Source organism: Anopheles merus, unplaced genomic scaffold (genome assembly GCF_017562075.2).
Source record: "Anopheles merus strain MAF unplaced genomic scaffold, AmerM5.1 LNR4000657, whole genome shotgun sequence".
NCBI lineage: Eukaryota > Metazoa > Arthropoda > Insecta > Diptera > Culicidae > Anopheles > Anopheles merus.
The window spans coordinates 14,268-35,105 of NW_024428237.1; the positions used below are offsets into that span (position 1 = coordinate 14,268).

The 20,838-nt window shown below is 43.3% G+C and overlaps 2 protein-coding genes across 2 annotated transcripts; both read left to right on the top strand.

Annotated features, from left to right (window-relative positions):
- Positions 1-1,478: 1,478 nt before the first annotated feature.
- On the top strand, positions 1,479-9,253 carry LOC121602854 (cyclin-G-associated kinase-like). The gene is made up of 5 exons (XM_041931611.1): positions 1,479-2,066; positions 2,515-2,888; positions 2,967-6,050; positions 6,134-6,295; positions 6,392-9,253. Exons 1-5 carry the CDS (start codon positions 1,934-1,936, stop codon positions 6,500-6,502), a joined length of 3,864 nt encoding a protein of 1,287 aa, XP_041787545.1. The 5' UTR covers positions 1,479-1,933; the 3' UTR covers positions 6,503-9,253.
- A 583-nt stretch (positions 9,254-9,836) lies between these two features.
- LOC121602858 lies at positions 9,837-16,782 on the top strand. The gene is made up of 2 exons (XM_041931616.1): positions 9,837-10,524; positions 15,420-16,782. Exons 1-2 carry the CDS (start codon positions 10,511-10,513, stop codon positions 16,780-16,782), a joined length of 1,377 nt encoding a protein of 458 aa, XP_041787550.1. The 5' UTR covers positions 9,837-10,510.
- The last annotated feature ends 4,056 nt before the right edge of the window (positions 16,783-20,838 follow it).

Genomic DNA, 20,838 nt, shown 5'->3' on the forward strand with positions numbered 1-20,838 from the left:
CCCCTTCGCCTTTCCGACAGTTGTCAAAGTGATCGTACGAAATTGTGTCGCTCGCAGGCCGGCTTTCGTGAGCTCACCAACGCTCGAAATCGGGGTGATTTTCCCTCGCTGGCGATTGTTTTTGTAAGTCGTTGTAAGGGTTTTTGAGGGTTCAAGATGGCTGCCAAAAAGTTCGCGCTGGTGTGCGATAGTGTTGGGGGGGCAAAATTAAAAGGCCAAACAAAATACACTCCACCACCTCTCTCTCCCTCATTGGCCCCCCGGGTTCCTACATTTCCTGTCTGTGCCATATTACCATCTGCATTCCGCCGTCTCACTTGCTCATACATGTTCCGCTATCGCATCAGCTGATCCGCTGAGGGATTTTTATGTACAGTCTGTTCCCGAGTTACGCGGTTTCTGCGTTCCCGACGAATTTGCGTTACTCGAATATCCGCGCAAGCCGAATTTCACGTTTTTGACTAAAACACTATTTATTACTCGCAGTTTTTGATTTAATTTAGTACTTTTATTATCTTTATCATTTATTTCATATGATTCTTGCAGAAAATTCGAATATTTATGGCTTTTACGCGGTTTCAATTTTTTTTAGCAAAAATGAAATTTATACCGAACTTGAAGCAAATTGTACTGATTTGACATTTAATCTGTCAAATTTAGAAAACCGCGTATCTCCAAATCCGCGTAAGCTGAGAACCGTGTAACTCGGGAACAGACTGTACAGTCTTTATTTGCGGGTGATCTTGACGTTGAGCGAATCGCGTAAAGGAGGTACAGGCGGTCCCCGAGATACACGGTTAATGGGGACCGAAATCGGCCTCAAAATACCGTGTATCTCGAATTTCCGCGTAAGTCGAATCTTGTGATTTCCAATTTTGCAAGTAGGGGGTGGTTTTAGCCACCAAATTAATTATTTGATATGTTTCTAATGAATTGAACAGTTTTAAACCTTTTGAAATGGTATTTTACATTCGATCAATACGGAAATTATTTGGTATTTCACAATGGATGTGTCAAATCAGTACAATTTGCTCAAAGAACTGTCAGATTTGGAAAACCGCGTATCTCCGAATCCGCGTATGAGAGGTACCGTGTATCTCGGGGACCGCCTGTATATTCAATTTTTTTTACTTATTTGAGTTTCACGTATATCTACGCTTGTTTGATATAGCTTTGTAATCATCAAACGGCAAGGCACACGAATGGCCTCGTCAAAACTGGCATGATCTGCAAGATGAAAAATACCACACCTTGCTAATGTAATGCTTAAGATCATGTATTTTGTAACAAACTTACCAGCCGCCGGATGTGTCATCTGGTTTCATCCAGATCTTTTTCTCGCGCTGATTTTTGTGTGTGCCTCTTTAAATTGAGGTCGTATGCGTTGCACAGCTTTCCTACGCCCCTTACCCATCAATCTAATTACATTAATACTAAACTGTAATCGACACCGATGCAAATAATTGAACAAAATTGCGCACATTAAATTTAGTCAACCACCAAGTTTGTTTACGTAAGGATGTTGAGAAAGGGAGTAAGGAAGGGTAGAGAAAATGAGCGAGATGCAGCGATATTCAAACGTCAAAAACCCTCGCCATGTTGTGCGGGACAGCGTGTGGTGAAAACGGAATTTGACAATGCGTGCACGCACACCAATGCACGAGCGCCGCAACACAATACAAACGCAAGTGGGTGATGACTTTTCGAGGCACTGGTCGTCGTCGTCGTCGTCGTTGTGTGATTATCGGGAAGAAAGAAACAAGAATCCCGTTCGTTCTATGAAAGGGGGTGTTTCGCGATTAGGATCTAGCCAGTGAGAACGAACACACTCACGCAGCGGAAGCAGAACGACTGCAGCGGAAGCTGCGGAACAGGGTAACCGAGGGCACCAGCGCTGATAAATAAGAACGGGGCCGTTGTGCTAGTGGGCAAGATGAGCGAATTCCTGAAATCGGCCATAAACTACTTCAATGCGACACCTGCGAACGGGCTGGACAACGATTTCGTCGGCCAGACGGTGGAGGTGGCGAACGTGAAGCTGCGTATCAAGCGCGTTATAGCGGAAGGTTAGTGTTTCGCTGCGTAAAGTGGCTTACAGGGCGCGTTTATCGTTATCGCTGCTGGATAACGGCGAACAGTGATAGTGCGGGGTGGCAATGCAGGCTCCAGCAGCAGCAGCTGTTACTCATCCCGGAATCAGCTTTCGAGTGTATCGAATTACACTCCCCCCTTTCCCACTCGCTCCCTTGGCCTTCCGTTGCCGTCCTTTGTCCAGCGCGCAGCAAATGTCAAGCGCAACCCAAAAGGACACTGTGGTGTGTGGGCGTCTGTTGGTGTCGAATGGGTCGTTTCTCGTCCTGCACCTCCATTCAAAGGTCACGCCAGGACGTTGGAGCAACACAGGCTGGGGGGAAATGAAGGGGGGGGGGGGCGGTGGCGCGAACGAACGAATCGCACCAGAGTCTTGCTACCCGTGATTATCTAATTTCTGCGTATCTTTTACTGCGACCGTAGGTGGCTTTGCGTACGTGTACGTGGCGCAGGATGTGCAGTCCAACACGGAGTACGCGCTGAAGCGTCTGCTCGGCACGGACAAGGAGGAGTGCAACAACATCATACGCGAGATCAACTTCCACAAGCAGGTATCCGGCCACCCGAATGTGGTAAAGTTTGTTGCGGCCACCTTCATCGACCGGACGCAAAGCGCGAACTCGCAGCGGCGGGCGGAGTATCTGCTCGTGTCGGAACTGTGCAAGGGTGGCTCGCTGTACGATTGTCTCGAGCAGGACCTGGCCCCGGAGACGGTGCTGCGGGTGTTCTATCAGGCGACCAAAGCCGTCGCCCATCTGCACAGCCAGCCGAAACCGATCAACCATCGGGACATAAAGGTTGGTAGGAAACATTGGCGTCGTTTTTTTTAATTTAACCTAATGTCTCACAATACTGTACCCTTTTGACCCTTTTAGATCGAAAACTTTCTCATCGGAAGTGATGGGCTGCTGAAACTGTGCGACTTTGGGTCCGCCTCGACCGACAGCTACGCGCCGGACGTAACGTGGAACGCGCAACAGCGCGACACGCTCGAGGATGCGCTCACGCGCTGCACGACCCCGATGTACCGTGCGCCGGAGCAGCTCGACACCTGGGCAAACTATCCGATCGGCATCAAGATGGACGTGTGGGCGCTCGGCTGCATTCTGTACTGTCTCTGCTACCGCAAGCACCCGTTCGAGGACTCGGCCAAGCTGCGCATCATCAACGCTAACTACACCATTCCCGCGAACGATGCGCGGTACGCGTGCTTCAGCGACGTGATTCGCGGCTGCTTGCAGGTCGATCCGAACCAGCGCTTCGATACGGCCACGGTACTGGAGCGGCTGGCGGCCATTGCCGAGACGAAGGGGTGGCCCCTGAAGGCACCGCTCGGCCTGCTGGGCAAACCGCTCAACTCTCCGCCGACGGGAATGACGCCGGCACCGAGCCCGAGTCATAGCCGACCGAACGGTGGGCTGGTACCGGATCGGCCGGCACCGCCCAGACCCGTGTGCCCGCCCGGCGGCCCGGTGCCGGTGTCGAGCGACGGCAGCCTCCGGAACAAGTACCCCCAGCGGCCACCGGATCCAGTGCGCATGGGGCACGCGAACGCGCCACCGCTGCACTCCGTACCGTCGCCCTATCCCACGCCCCCGGCGCAACAGTTTAGCCAGCCGGCGGCCCCACCGGTGACGGGAGGCGGTGGGCTGTTCTCCTCCATCAAGGGCGGGGCGGGAAGCTTTCTGAAAAATCTTAAAGACACCTCCTCGAAGGTGATGCAAACGGTGCAGCAAAGCATCGTGCGCACGGATCTGGACATGAGCTACATTACGCAGCGCATCCTCGTCATGCCCTGCCCGTCGGAGGGCATCGAGTCGGCGTACCGCACGAACAACATCGACGATGTGAAGCTGTTCTTGGACAGTCGCTACCAGCCGACGAAGCTGAGCGTGTACAATCTCGTCGGGCGTAACGGCTGCCCCCGACTGCCGCCGCCAGTCCGTACGGTGGATGCTGGGTTTATCTACGCGCCTGCTCCACAGCAAGGTGGCAAGGCGCCGGTACTGACCGGGCTATACTCGCTGGTGGAGGACATTTACGGGTTCCTGAGCGCGGATCCGAAAACAGTCGTCATCGTGCAGAGCCCGGACGGTGGCCGTGCGCTGGCCGCAACGGTGGTGTGCGCACTGCTCGTGTACGCCTCGCTGGTGACGGAGCCGGAGGATGCAATGCAAATGTTTGCCATCAAGCGAACGCCACCGAATATGCGACCGTCGGAGCTGCGCTACCTCTACTATCTCGGCGACATCGTGCGCTCGGTGCCGCATCTGCCGCACTACAAGCCGGTCACGCTGGTGTCGCTTGCCGTCACGCCCGTGCCGCGCATGACCAAAGCGCGCGATGGCTGCCGGATGTACGTCGAGGTGGCCACGGCCGACCGGACCGTCTTCTGCACGCTGCAGGATTACGAGCGGATGCGGCTGTACCACACCTCCGAGGGTAAGATTGCGCTCGCGATGAACGTGACGGTCTGTGGCGACGTTACGATCAGCCTTTATCATGCACGCAACGCCCTCGGCGGGATGGGCCGGCCGCAGGGTCTGAAGATATGCCAGCTGCAGTTCCACACCGGCTTCATACCCGAGGAGGAAACGCTGATCAACTACGATCGGGCGGAGCTGGACGAGGTGCCGGATCTGGAGCACGTGCCGCAGAAGTTCAGCGTCGCGCTCAGCGTTTTCGTGGGCGACTCGGAACGGCCGCCGGCTACGCAGCCGCCGTGGCGAACGCCGAAGGCGGCGCGTGATCCCCGCACGCTGTTCGCGTCCCAGCTGGAGTATGAGGAGAACGTTGATAATTTCGTCACCAAACCGAGCAGCTCAGCGAGGGTAACTGCAGGCGAATCCACCGCACCACAAAAGCCACCTCCTCCACGACCGGCACCACCATCGCCGCAACCGATGCATCGAGTGCTAGGCGACGACATACCGCGCAGGGGATCGTCCGGTACTCCACCCGTGCTGGCAGCGGCCGAGGAACGTGAGGCTGATCTTTTGAACCTAAACAAATCTAGTCAAGGACGACCGGCACCGGAAGAGTCGCCAGCCCCGGTTCCGAAGATTGAAGAAACGTACGATTTGCTTGGAGGGCTGTCACCCCCGGTCGTGAAAGGTGGAGCATTCGCTAGCTCCGGTGTCAGAAGTACGCCGACCTCCTCAGCCGTACTGGATGACATATTCGGAACGCTGGATGATGCGGGAGCGCCAACCGGCAGTACGCTTCCCACCACCAAGTCCAGCAGTGATTTAAGCGGGCTGAATCTAAACTTTGACCACTTCGGTGGAGTAGCCCAACCGGCCAGTGGTGCTGCTCCCTTCACCAATGGTGCCGGCCAGTCCGATGCTTCGGCAAGCAATGCGAACAACAGCTTTGGCTTCGATGCGTTCGCCGGGGTCGCGCCACAATCCATCTACAACAGTGCCGCCCCAGCGGGCGCACCCTCGCAACCCGCCACAGCGGCCACCGCTGCGTCGAAAGATCCGTTCGCGGATATTGGCAACCTGGCGGCCGGTTTGGGCGGCGGCATTAGCGCTGGTGGGAGCGCTGCCGGTTGGGGTGGCAAACCGGGAACGACGCCGAGCCCACGCTCAACGCAGTTCTCCAGCCCGACGCACCAGTTCAGCGGGGCGAGCACGGCAAACCCCTCGCCGAGGGCACCATCAACACCCAACCATCAAATGCGCAGCCCGAACGATCCCAGCCAAGCGCAGTCGCGCCCCGACTACAGCCGATCGCATTTCGAACCACCGAAGAATGGAAGCAACGGCAGTGCGAAGGACGCACCAGGGGCAGGTGTTGGCGGTGGTCGATCGGGTGACATATTCGGTGACATTCTTGGCCAGCAGGGCTATTCGTTCGGCAGCACCAAAAACCAGGGGCCGCGAACGATGAACGATATGCGCAAGGAGGAGTTGGTGCGGGAGATGGATCCCGAGCGGGTGAAGCTGATGGAATGGGTGAGTAAACGGCATTGATCTAATTATGCTTATTGTTATTGTGTCTGTATGTGCATCTCTTTCCCTTTCTGCCACTCTTTTAGACTGAAGGTAAGAAGAACAACATCCGCGCGCTACTGTGCACCGTGCATACCGTGCTGTGGCCCGGCGCTAAGTGGACAAAGTGTGAAATGCATCAGCTGGTGTCGGCAGCGGACGTGAAGAAAATTTACCGCAAGGCGTGTCTCGCTGTACACCCCGACAAGGTAGGTCGAATGCGCCATGTGCCCAAAACTTGCTTCCGCCTGACCTTCCGTAGCACAAGGAGTACAATTGCAATCGCAACGCTTCGTCCTTTTCAGCACACCGGTACGGAGAACGAGAGTATGGCTAAGATGATATTCATGGAGCTGAACAACGCGTGGACCGAGTTCGAAAGCGATGCCACCCAGCAAAATCTGTTCGCCAATTAAGAACACTCTGTTGCGTGCGTTATTACTGCTGCTGATGCCAACCCAGATCGGTAGGTGATGGTTTGTTAGCATATTGCAGTTGCTTGTTTTTGTCCCAAAGAAAACCGTACAGATTCGGCCAATGCGAGTCGAAGTAAGTTTTCTTTTGCGTGAGGGTTCTCTTTACAACCGCGGCAAGCATTTTCGAAACATCACTTTCTTCTCCCGTTTTACGTTAAACAATTAGGAGAGTTTTAATGCATCGAACTATCAGTGTGTGTGTGTTCCTTTTCCTAGTAGAAATAGTACACTTCTTCCAACTGTAGAAGGACACGTAAATAGCAGACATTTCCGAACAATGTCACAGCACTAGCTTAAAGAGCCCGGGCCAAGGCGTGGCAAAGAACTGAACTGGCAACGGTTGATTGATGCTAATGTGATAATTTGTCCCCTACTTTTGTGTTTTACTTTTATCGAAAGTGCACTTTAAAACATCACACCGTTTCAGGGTTTCGCTGATCGTACTGTTGAGGGCAAACCCGTACAGGTTGTCCGTTCGTTTCGTTAGCGCTGATATGGGAAAATTCTCGAACACATGCAGCGAACCAGAAATTATATTTTATTCCAACGTATTCCGCTTTAACAATGGATGCTGAGTATTGAAATGTTAATCTGTTGGATAAGCAACGGTGTCGGCAATTTTGAGACTAATCATTCATTGATTCTGAAAATTGCCTATTTTGTTTTGCTGTATGTCGATTGAAATACAACCAATAATCTTGCTTTTTCTTTCCCTTAAAGTACCTTCTACAAAAGGTACTGGTTTTAAGAAGAATAAACTTGAATGTTCCATCAACGGCTCAGTATGTGAAGCTTTAGTGACAGTCGCTTTCAATGATAAGAAAATGAAGAACAGAAACAAAACAAAGTTAGACCAGCAGGACATCGCATTAAACGTATGTTCGGAATGATATATATCACAATAGATCAATTAACACTAATATACAAACTTTAGGGTGAAAACATGCTACCAATTATGAGACACGAAACGTTACGTATGGCACGCAAACAAACCTATATTTAACCAGCATAAGATGAATGTTAATCCATTAGCACTTAACATAACAACACTTAACAAAAGAAAAAGGTCCAGAAAGCAGAACAGAACTAAGTAAGCGTATTGTAATTTAAAACAGGAAAATTTTAGCAAAACCGCATACTGCAGCTGCTGCTGCTGCTTGCCCACGTTGTTGATTGTTCATTACTGTGTGTATGTGCGTAAGCCGGTAACTTATTCCCTCTTATATACGGTGGTAGATAATGAGAAATGCAATGCAAATTTCATTCGCTCAGATAAATATGTATATTGTGTAGGATATGTAATGATCGCTCGACAAAAGAATGTGTTGGGTGGAATGTGTGAGTGTGTGACGGTCGGCGGCAATATGGAGGGGGCGGTTGTAAAAGACACCTTATGGAGGATCCACGTGAACCGGTACAGTTGTTGAATAATGGAAGTTATATATGCTTTTTACGCCGTAAAGCAGCAGTGGACAGAGTAGAAAGTTAGTTGATCCGCGGAAAACAGATGCTATTACTAGATTGATGATTTCAACTGCAAATGTTATCATAACGCTCTAAAAGTAGGTTACGTTAGGTGTAGCTTTCTTAGTTTCAAAGCTTTTGTTTGTTTTTCACAAGGATAATGCAGGCGTGAGAAAAAGAGGAGGGAGAGCAAGCCGATGATGTAAGCCGGAATGTGAATATTGTAACAAATATTGCTCAGCACGACGAACGATGAAGCGACAGGGGGTGGAACGATTTGTGTCGTAAATCCGTTATACTCAACAGGATAAACAAGACTATGATCGCTTTATCGCAACGCGGTGTGTTACGCTTGGCGAGGGGTTGAACGGAACTGTGATGTTTAGCTTTGGCCGCAAACCCTGCTGCCTACCGGAATCCCGTGCTGGGCAGAGTAGAGTGTAAGGTGATCGAATCCTTACAAACGACATCGTTTCAACATGCGTGTGGGATAGAGATTATTGCAATGATTATATATGTGCATTATTTTGAGTGGTAAATACCGGAAAAGGGAACAATCGCAGAATGTGTGTGTGTGTGTGTGTACAACTATGCGATTGCTGTGTGCAACCAGCTGCTGTGAAAGCATAAGGATGTGAGACAATGAAATCGTAGGGACAGGAAGGGAAAGGTTCGCTGTAGAAAGTTGCAAAGCAATAACGAAACGCGAAGGTTGATCAAGGGACAGAAGTCACACGTGACAGAGAAGGGTAAAGCCCTACCTAAAGGGTAATTAGTGTAGGGTAATAGAGCAATCGAATGTTTTGCTCGTCGATGGATATGTCCCGTTCCCGTGCTAGGTGATGAATAATTTCAGTTTTCTTTGCTATCCTCACTCGATAGAAAATTATTTATTTGCTATTGGCAGGCTTACTTTAGTGTGCAGTAGGAGGACGACGAGGAGGAAGAGGAGTGTGGTACATTCTAATGTAAAACCTGTAACGTTCCATAGATTAATGAATACTGTTTACTCTTGTTTGATTGTAATAGAAAGATGAACGTGGTGGCTGTATGGGAGAAAGAGTGGAGGAAGAGACATATTTCCAGCTATACAAATCTACTGTTACACGCAAAGTAGGATGCGCGAACGCATGAAAAATTATTACACCTTCCACTTGTACTCGTATACACAATCTATCAGAAAAAAACCCTTATATATTACGTAAATACATAGCGTTGAATGATGAACATAATGTGTGCGTCATGTGTGTTTGTGATTAATTTAGCGTTTTGTGAAGGACGATCTTTTCAACGGCAAACGGGTAATAGGATACGGCGACATTTTTCCTGCAATTTGTGCTACGGTGGTGTAATGATTCAAATTATTTTCCTCTTATTGATTAGGATGCTTTTGTGGGATGTTCCTTCAAAAAACAGCGATACGATCGTTAGATGCAAGTAGTGTGGCGTAAAGTAGTGTTCGTCTTGAAAAGGCGCCCTCGCCTGCTCAATTAGAAATGAAAATTGAAGGCTCAATGTAACTCCAAATGTGCAATGTAGCTCCTCACGTTTAATGTGATGCTACAAGCTCATTGTAGTTCCGTAAGCTTAATGTACAGTCAGTCCAAAAAGTATTCGTCTAGCTGAATATTTTACAGAAAATGGTGATTTATGGCCGCAATACGTATGGGGCGATAAAAGTAATGATGAGGTTTGATAAAGGGGCCATCAATACAGACGTTTAGCTAAAAAATAAGCATTTAAATAGTGCAATAGCAACCAAAATACATAAAAAACTAAAAAATGTCGTTTGATGGGCGCGCAAAAAGTATTCGTCCATCTAGCTTTTTAATTATTTACGCTGGACAAACACTACGTAGACGTGAATTAAATTTATTATTATAGTTAGACCGACCCGCTAGAAACCAGACTGCAAGCTGGCATTCCACACCGGCTACGAGCAGACGAAGATGTAACGCTACACCGGCCACGAGCGGACAACGGCGACATGCGCAAGTAATGCGACACGCAGACCGATCGTGAGAACGGACCAATGCAGCCAGCAACCAGCGGCTTCGTTAGAACATTAGCTCGTTAGGTTTAGTCAGTCGAAGTCGAAGTCTAGAGTCAGCCAGATATAGATCATAGTTTAGCTTTAGTCAGGAGTAATCCTGTTTGTGTAAAATAAAAATCTTTTTTTATGGCCAACCGGCCTAGATAAAGATTAACTGGCGCCCGAATAGGGACCTCTAGTGAAGTGAAAATCAAGTGACGAGTAGTGATCGCGAAAGAGCGTAATCACACCGTGCTTAGAACATCTCCCGATCGCAGATTGCAGCCGTGTGTATGAGCACCTAAGTAGCCGGTAGCAGCCAATAACTCGTTGCCGGAGGAAAGGGACAACGCCGACACACCGAGAAGGAAAAATTCACCGGAGGCCCGAGCAACAGAAAACCAACCCCGTCAGAGGAGGCGAAGCAACCAGCCCCGTAAGAAGGGTGAAGCATGAATTTATTAATGTAAGTAAAACTTTCAATCATAGTAAGTATAACACTTATTAAAGCGACAAAAAATATTAAAACATTATAATCAGTGTTAAAGTGAGTGATTAGTGAGTGAAAAGAAAATCATTATCACAAAAGTTAAGTCAAACTGGAGGAATTAGTTCAATCATTACGACAATTCTCAGTCACAGTAAAATCTATAGATAACGAAGAAAAACTAACAAACAAAGATATGGAGGCACTAGCTGGCAGAATTGCAGCTTTAGAAGCACGTTTTAGTGAAAGCAATGTTACAGATGATTTTCAAGACCCACCACTTTTTTTTACAAAACAAGATGGTAGTGCAGTAGATCCCGAATCTTTCGAAAAAATCCCTGGAGTTGTAAAAGATCTCCCAATTTTCTGCGGTGACCCAAGTGAACTTAATAGCTGGATCAATGACGTAGATGGGATAATCCGACTATACCAAACTATATCTAGCCATAGTTTGGAAAAGCAAAATAAATTCCACATGATTTGTAAATTCATACGTAGAAAAATTAGAGGTGAAGCCAACGATGCTTTAGTAGCATCTAACGTAGGGATAAATTGGAATATGATGAGGAAAACTCTCATAACTTATTATGGAGAGAAGCGAGATTTGGAAACTCTCGATTTTCAACTTATGAGTGTCTACCAAAAAGGTCGAACTTTGGAAGTTTATTACGACGAGGTTAATAGACTTCTTTCACTTATTGCAAATCAGATACAGACAGACGATAGATTTAACCATCCGGAAGCTTCGAAAGCTATGATTGGAACATACAACAAGAAAGCGATCGATGCTTTTATCAGAGGTCTCGATGGGGACGTTTATAAATTTATTCGTAACTACGAACCAACATCCTTAGCAGCAGCCTACAGCTATTGCATTTCTTTTCAAAACCTAGAGTGCCGTAAGATGCTAACAAAACCAAAACATTTTAACACACCCCCGTCAGCCCCCAGAAACCAAATACCATTGCCCACACCTCATCTACCACCAAGAGTGTTCCAACACCAACAAAGACCAATGACAGCGAACAACGTAACACCTCATTTTGCGCACCACCCACCGATTCAAAATTTTGCAGGAAATTTTACACAACGTCCTGTTTGGAATCAACCAAATCAGCAAAGACCAATTTTTCAGCGCACAAATTTTAATCAACCAAATCAGATGAAAAATTTTACACAGCAGAGAAACAATTTTCGCCAAAATGGACCTGAACCGATGGAAATAGACCCATCAATTAGGTCACATCAAGTTAATTATGCGAACAGGCCGAACTCCTCAAACATTCGTCCATTGAAAAGACAAAGAGCTTTCAATATTGAAGCAGTTCCGCGACGTGAATTAGAACCGACTTCATATGAAGATAATCTCTACGATGATGATGTCGAAAGTCAGGCGTCATACGAACGATATATGAGAAATGTAGAAAAGCAAGAAAAACTAAATGAAAATTCTCATTACGACGAAATTTCTCGCGAAGCAGAATTAAATTTTTTAGGTTAAAATCAGCTTTACCATATTTTATATACCATGGTAAGGCAGGTCAACAAATTAAAATTCTAATCGACACTGGATCTAATAAAAATTTCATCAACCCTTTACATGCGAAAATTTCTCACGACGTTATAAAACCATTTTTTGTATCATCTGTGGGAGGAGATTTACTCATCACAAAATATTCACAAGCTCAAATATTTGCCCCTTATTCCGATGTAAATGTCAAATTTTATCATTTGCAGGGACTAAAATCATTTGACGCCATAATAGGTTATGATACCATCAAAGAAATGGGAGCATTTGTAGACGCTAAAAGAGACAATCTAGTTCTTGAAAATTTTATAATACCTCTCTCACTTCATCCATTACAGGAAGTTAACAGAAGTGAAATAAGAGACACACATCTTAACCACCAAGAAAAAGAAAAATTACATTTATTTCTTAACAAGTTTCAAGATTTATTCCAGCCACCCGACGAAAAGTTGCCCTTTACAACAAAGGTAGAAGCAACCATAGCCACGAATGATACGGAACCAATTTACTGTAAGTCATACCCATACCCTTTGTCCCTCAAACAGGAAGTGGAAACACAGATAAAAAAATTATTAAATAATGGTATAATTCGACCATCTAGGTCACCATATAATTCACCTGTGTGGATAGTTCCCAAAAAGGTTGACGCATCTAACGAAAAAAAATATCGACTTCTGATCGATTACAGAAAAATAAACCTGAAAACTAAAAGCGATAGATATCCCATTCCCGATACTTCAACAGTACTTGCCAATCTAGGAAATAATAAATATTTTACAACACTCGATCTAGCATCGGGATTTCACCAGATTCGTTTAGCAGAAAAAGATATCGAACCATCAATAATGGAAAATACGAATTTTTAAGATTACCTTTCGGTCTGAAAAATGCACCTTCGATTTTTCAGAGAGTCATGGACGATGTTCTTAGAGAACATATTGGAAAAATTTGTCACGTATACATAGACGATATAATAGTCTTTGGAAAAACATTCGACGAACATCTGAAAAACTTGGAAATTGTTTTGAATACATTACGAGAAGCCAATTTTAAAATTTTTTTTTTTTTCTTTGGGCTCAACAACCGTTCCCGGTCAACGCCTGCCTGTACCACACTACTTGTGGGTTTGGCTTTCAGTGACTTATTGATCCCCCCATAGCAGGATAGTCAGTCCTACGTATGGCGGCACGGTCCATTTGGGGCTTGAACCCATGACGGGCATGTTGTTAAGTCGTACGAGTTGACGACTGTACTACGAGACCGGCTTAAATTTTAAAATACAGCCAGACAAATCAGAATTTTTAAGAACAGAAGTTGAATTCTTAGGATTCATTGTTTCAGAATATGGCTTGAAACCAAATGAGAAAAAGATAGAAGTATCTTAAAATACCCCGAACCTCAAACTATTCGAGAACTAAGATCATTTTTAGGACTGTCTGGATATTACAGAAGATTTGTTAAAAATTATGCAGCTTTAGCAAAACCTTTAACAAACTTTTAAGAGGGGAGGATGGCCAAGGCCACTGCAAAATTACAAAAAATCAATCTAAAAATTTTCCGATAAAATTAGATGATGATGCCAAACGCGCTTTCAAAACTCTTAAGGAAGTTTTATCATCCGATGATGTTTTAGCATACCCCGATTTTGATCATGATTTTATTTTAACTACCGACGCTTCTGACAAAGCAATCGGAGCTGTTCTTTCCCAGAACGTTAATGGTGTTGAAAAACCAATAACATTCATATCTAGAACACTATCAAAAACAGAAGAGAATTATGCTACAAACGAAAAAGAAATGCTTGCTATAGTTTGGGCTTTACATTCTCTACGTAATTACATTTACGGTGCAAAAATAATAATATTAACAGATCACCAACCTTTAACATATGCAATGTCACCAAAAAATAACAATGCAAAATTAAAGCGATGGAAAGCATTCATAGAGGAACATAACTATGAGCTAAGTTACAAACCTGGAAAAACCAACGTGGTAGCTGATGCTCTTTCACGCATACAAATTAACTCACTAACTCCTACACAACACTCTGCCGAAGAAGATGATCTTTCTTTTATCCCTTCTACCGAAGCTCCAATTAATGTTTTCCGAAACCAATTAATTTTTCAAAAAGGTACTATTAGTTCCTACGAGTTTGTAAACCCCTTTCCTAAGTTTAAAAGGCACACTTTCATAGAACCACAATTTTCAATCGATTTTATAAAAGACAAACTTAAGAGATTCATGATACCTGGTATAATAAATGGCATATTCACTGATGAGCCAACCATGGGGATCATTCAAGAAACCTTTAAAAATCTATTCAATATATCAACCATGAAAGCAAGATTTTCACAAACTCAAGTTCAAGACATTTGTGATCAAGAACAACAGATAGAAGAAATTCGTAAAATACATAACTTTGCTCATAGAAACGCTAAGGAAAATTCATTACAAGCTATAAAAAAATTTATTTCCCTTCCATGAGAAACAAGATAGAACAATATGTTAAAAACTGCGAAACTTGCAAAGTAGAAAAATACGAAAGAAGACCCCCTGAATACATACCAGTTAAAACACCAATCCCAAAATATCCAGGAGAAATTGTTCATGTTGATATATTTGCGTATAATGCAAATTTTTTATTCATCTCGTCAATGGACAAATTTTCGAAATATTTGAAATTAAAACCAATTAAATCAAAATCCATAGCAGACGTTAAGGAAGTACTGCTACAATTATTATACGATTGGAATTTGCCTAGACAAATTATATTTGATAACGAATGTACATTTGTATCGAACGTCATAGAGCAGTCCATACTAAATTTAGGTGTATCAATTTTTAAGACACCAGTGAATAGATCAGAGTCAAATGGACAAGTGGAACGTTGTCACTCCACGATCAGAGAAATCGCAAGATGTACAAAAGGTTTGAATCCAGACATGAGCTTAATTACCTTAATACAACAAGCCGTGTATAAGTATAATAATACTATTCATTCTTTTACAAAAGAGACTCCCAGAAAAGTATATATTGGAGAGCAATCAGAAGAACTTTCATTTAGAGATAGATCAAAATTAAAAGAAAAAATTGAGAGTAAAATTATAAAAATATTTGAAGTAAAAAATGAAAAGATTAAAGATGATAAGTATCAAGATTACGAACCGAATCAATTTGCGTATGAAAAAAATAAAACTATGAATAAGCGTGACAGTCGTTATAAGACAGTGGTAGTTGAGGAAAATCATCCAACGTATATAATAGATTCGAACAATCGAAAAATCCACAAAATAAATTTAAGAAAAATTAATGATATAATTATGATTGAATTAATTTTCTATTACAGAATCGCGTTTTTCACACTATATGGTGTTCTACAAGCTAGCATAAACATTTTCGACTTAACAAACAACCCATTGGCTATTGTTCCGTTAGGACAAGCAAAAATTAGGATCGGATACTTGAGGACGATTCATCCAATTGATCTTACCGAGCTAGAAGAGATAATTTCTCGAGTTTTTGAAAATAGCACAAACAGTACAGGAAAATCCCCATTGCAAAGTTTAATTAATTTGAAGCTCGAAAAACTTAACGCCACAATTTCTAAGATTAGGCCACGTAGACTTCGAACGAAAAGATGGAACAGTATAGGTACCGCCTGGAAGTGGATAGCTGGCAGTCCCGACGCAGAAGATCTAACGATAATCAACACCACCCTGAATTCGCTCATCCTACAAAACAACGAGCAGCTATTAATCAATAATGGTCTCAGCAGAAGATTCCAAGAAACAACCAATATTGCTAATCATGTTATCGACCTTCAGAATAGGATCCAAAGGGAACATCAAACTGAGATACAACAGATCATTAAGATAGCAAACCTAGACGCATTACAAGCCCATATAAAAACACTCCAAGAAGCCATACTAGCCGCTAAGCATGGGATACCGAATAGCGAGCTACTATCAATAGAAGACTTAAACACCGTTGCAGAATTTCTGGCACAAAATGGCATTTACTATACATCAGTTGAAGAAATGTTAACACAAGCCACAGCACAAGTTACCATGAATTCAACACACGTGATATTTATGCTAAAGTTTCCACGTCTATCCTATGAAACTTATGAGTACAACTATATCGACTCTATCATACAAAATGATAAGAGAATCTTAATCAAGCATAACTACATAATCCGGAATCTAACCCATATGTTCGAATTACCGCAGCCCTGTATCGATCAGAGCAGCCACCAGCTTTGCGAAAGTAAAGATCTGGAAGAGCCTTCACGCTGCATACGACAACTCGTACAAGGGGAGCATACAGAATGTATGTACGAAAAGGTGTATTCAACGGGATTAGTTAAACACATTAACAATGCGAATATTCTATTGAATGATGCCACTGCCGAAATTTCATCCAACTGCAGCAATATAAACCACATTCTTAATGGATCATATCTCATACGATTTCACAACTGCAATATCTTTATTAACGGAGAACTCTTTCCCAGCACAGAAGTTTCGATAACCGGTAAACCATATATATCAACCCTTGGCCTCATCGCTAAAGAAGACGGCATCAGAGACGAACCTTCAATTGAACATCTTCGAAACATAACATTGCAGCACAGAGAGAAACTACATACCATCAGCCTGGTTAATAATTCCCTCACATGGAAACTTCATATCTTTGGTCAATTGGGCTAACGACAATTGTTCTGATAACAATAGCAATTTTATATTTCATTACCAGTATAAGAAGAACGAAAATAAGCCTCAACATTCCAACGAACAACACCAACCGACAGGATGTCCACCACATAGAAACCTTCGTGAAAAAACCCACAACATTCCATGCTCTCGGCAGACTTTGAGGGCAAAGTCATCTAAGAAGGGAGGAGTTAGACCGACCCGCTAGAAACCAGACTGCAAGCTGGCATTCCACACCGGCTACGAGCAGACGAAGATGTAACGCTACACCGGCCACGAGCGGACAACGGCGACATGCGCAAGTAATGCGACACGCAGACCGATCGTGAGAACGGACCAATGCAGACAGCAACCAGCGGCTTCGTTAGAACATTAGCTCGTTAGGTTTAGTCAGTCGAAGTCGAAGTCTAGAGTCAGCCAGATATAGATCATAGTTTAGCTTTAGTCAGGAGTAATCCTGTTTGTGTAAAATAAAAATCTTTTTTTATGGCCAACCGGCCTAGATAAAGATTAACTTTATCAATCTGCTGATGACTTCTTTCTAAATTAATGCATTTCTGTTGTTTCAATTGCACTTTAAGCGGTCAGAGAGGCACTAAAGGCAAGGGAGTAAAATGAATGGAGCATGATGGCGAAAATCGTATCTTAATCCAATGCATAACCTATCCTATCCATTTTTGAAGGTTACAAAATGTTTGGGAGGCCTCGTTCCTTCATTTGATCAGAGTTTGGCCATTTTTCTGACACTAATTGTGTGACAAACTGCCATGTAAGCAGCCATCTTTGACGGTTATTCTAACGTAAGAAGCCGTTTAATGTCAAAAAAAATAAATCAAATTTTACCAAGGATCAGTGCTTTTTTTGATGGCCAGTAAGATCAGGAAAAGTGATGGGTCACATTTGGTTGATGGGTCATGCTGCATTTCATCGTAGCTGGTCATGTAATAGCTTGAATGAGTGAGTTATTACAAACATATTTTGTTTGAATAATACCATACACATAAAGTGGCCAAATCTGTTAAGGTGCATGAAATAATTCAGGAATTTATTTCAAATTAGGCTCTACTAACATATTAAAACACTTTTAAATCGCCAAGGTCATACGGTCGACGTCTTCTTCTTCTTCTTCTTTGGCACAACAACCGCTGTCGGTCAAGGCCTGCCAGTACCCACTAATGAAGTGAGCTTGGCTTTCAGTGACTTATTGTTACCATAGCAGGATAGTCAGTCCTACGTATGAGGGCACGGTCTATTCGGGACTTGAACCCATGACGGGCATGTTGTTACGTCGTTACGGTCGACGTCTACCATAGCGAAAACGGTCTACTAAGATGCAGCAGCAAAATCTCGTGTAACGGTAGCACCATGGTGTCATAATACTAGGGCTCAGTGAGGAAAGGTGAGCTAGAAAAATGGGGAATCATATTAATGCAGTTTTTAAGTACTTTGAATCCGAGTTCTGAGAAATTGTACATAAAATATATCACATGGTTCAAGAACAGTCGAGTTGGAGAACATACAGAGCATTGTCATTTGCCCGAAACACCAAACCTGCTGAAACTAAACTGATGAAAATGATTTAGTATACTCTCAATATGATATCAGTTGCCATTTTTTCAATGGAACTTGGCTACGTAGTCCGTAAATGCAATATTTCTACCAGAGAATAATTGGAACAAGTCTTGTAGGATGAGTGGATCGAAAATACGCCATTTTAATGGTTCAAATGAGTTCTTGCGTTACCAATACTCGTAAATGCAATAAGAAACAAGATCAGGACATTTTTTGATTCCATAACCTTTGTTTTCATACGCATATTACGCCAAAAGTCTGATAGACGAATACTTTTTGCGCAACAATCAAAAGACTTTTTTTAGTTTTTTTTTTAAATAATTTAGTTGTTATTGCACTATTTTAATGCTTATTTTTAGCAGTACGTGTGTATTGATGGTCCCTTTATCAAATCCCATGATTACTTTTACCACTCCATGCCTTTTTCAGCCATAATTTGCCTTTTTCTGCAAAATATTCAGCTAGACGAATACTTTTTGGACTGACTGTAGTTACGCACGTTTTTTCTGTTGATATTCTGTTGATAATTTAACATTTGCTGATATTTCGACAAATCGTGATACAATCGTGATACAGAGTTTTCAATTTGCACCCAACACTATGCGTAATAAATATCACACCGTGTCCACTCTATCCGAACGTAATTTACATAGAGACTCTAATGTCTAGTATTTTACTATTAACTAATAAAACCAACAGTTAAACTGAACTATCTGTCTGCAATGAGTTTCTCACAGGTTCATAGTTATATCCAGAAAACTACAGGTGTCCCCCGAGATACGACTGTATTTGGGACCGAAAAATTTTTCCAAAGCAAGGCGTAATCGAAAAAGTCGTATGTCGAATATCTATGAATATAAAGTTTATAACCGAAGTTGAAGAGTTGGAATTTATGATATCGTGTATTTTATTTAAAATAATGTTCGATAATGTAATAATTATATTTTAAAAACAGTACACAAAATAGATATTCAAGATAGGGTAGTTGTGGAATCTTTGGAAATGTGTGTATAACGGTTATCAGCCCAGATATTAAAAAAAAAATACATCAATTTCTTGTCAATGACAACTTTTAACTGTCAAAATCAAAATCGTCGTATCTGCGAATCGTAGCATCTCGAGGGGGTCGTAACTCGGGGGACGCCTGTACTCGTCACATACGATCTGGACTATAATCATCAATCGCAAGGCATTTGCAAATTGTATGTAATCGGTGGGGATCTTATGTTTCATTTACACTTTACTCATTGCAGATCAATAGTTCAGCTTATCCTGTTTGGCGGTTAAGACGTCATCCATAAATGACGTAACGCTGATTAGCGGAAAAGGGGGTGACGTCACATGTTACAATTTGTTACATGGAGTGGTGGGGGAGGGGGGGGGGGAGCTAGTCTTTTGTTATACTGCTTCTAGACGACCAACTTTTGTACCGCGACAAATTTTCTGCGAGCTCGTCAGTGAGTCAGTGAAACAACTCCTCAGTTTTAGAGGCAACCGTGATTTTCGCGGGTTTGTGAATTTTTCACAGAAAGGCAACGCTCGCGTTTCGCGACATTACGATCGAAGTAAGCCATGCATTCGTGCTAAAACAAGGACGGTTTGACAGATAGAAAGTGTCGCCAAAAATTGTCGCGGAAGATTTTTTGGTTCGTCTAGAAGCAGTGTTACGTAACGCAAAATTAAATGTTTGTAAACCATTTTTTTTGATAAGAGAATGAGTACCGTGTAGGTGGTGATTCTTCTTGTTAAGACTTTATCCGCCGGCCTGACATCACAGTTTTTCTGGTGAGCACTTAGTGCATGGCAGGAGAGCAATTATCGCAAACTTCTTTGCGATTGTCGCAAAATTTTCTGCGATTGTCGCAAAAACTTTTCCGCGATTGTTGCAAACTTTTCTGCGATAGTTGCAAACTTTTTTTGCTATTGTCCCAAACTATTCTGCGATTGTCGCAAACCATTCTGCAAAACCTTATGCGATTATCGCAGAAAGTTCTGCCATTGCCTCATTTTTATTGTTGTGATTGTCGCAAAAACTTTTGCAATTGTCGCAAAAACTTTTGCGATTATCGCAGAAAGTTCTGCCATTGCCTCATTTTTGTTGTCGTGATTGTCGCAAAAACTTTTGCGATTGTCGCAAAAACTTTTTTACGACCATCGCTTCAGTTTTTGCGAAAATCGCAGAAGTTTTTGCGAAGATCGCAGAAGATTTTGCGAAAATCATAGAAGTTTTTGCGAAAGTCGCAGAAGATTTTGCAAAAGGTTTTTGCGAAAATCGCAGAAGTTTTTGCGAAAATCGCAATAGTTTTTGCAAAAATCGCAAGAGTTTTTGCGAAAATTGCAGAAGTTTTTGCAAAAATCGCAAAGTTTGTGCGAAAATCGTAAAAAATTTAGCGAAAATCGCAGAAGTGTTTGCGAAAATCGCAGAAGTGTTTGCGAAAATCGCAGAAGTGTTTGCGAAAATCGCAGAAGATTTTGCGAAAA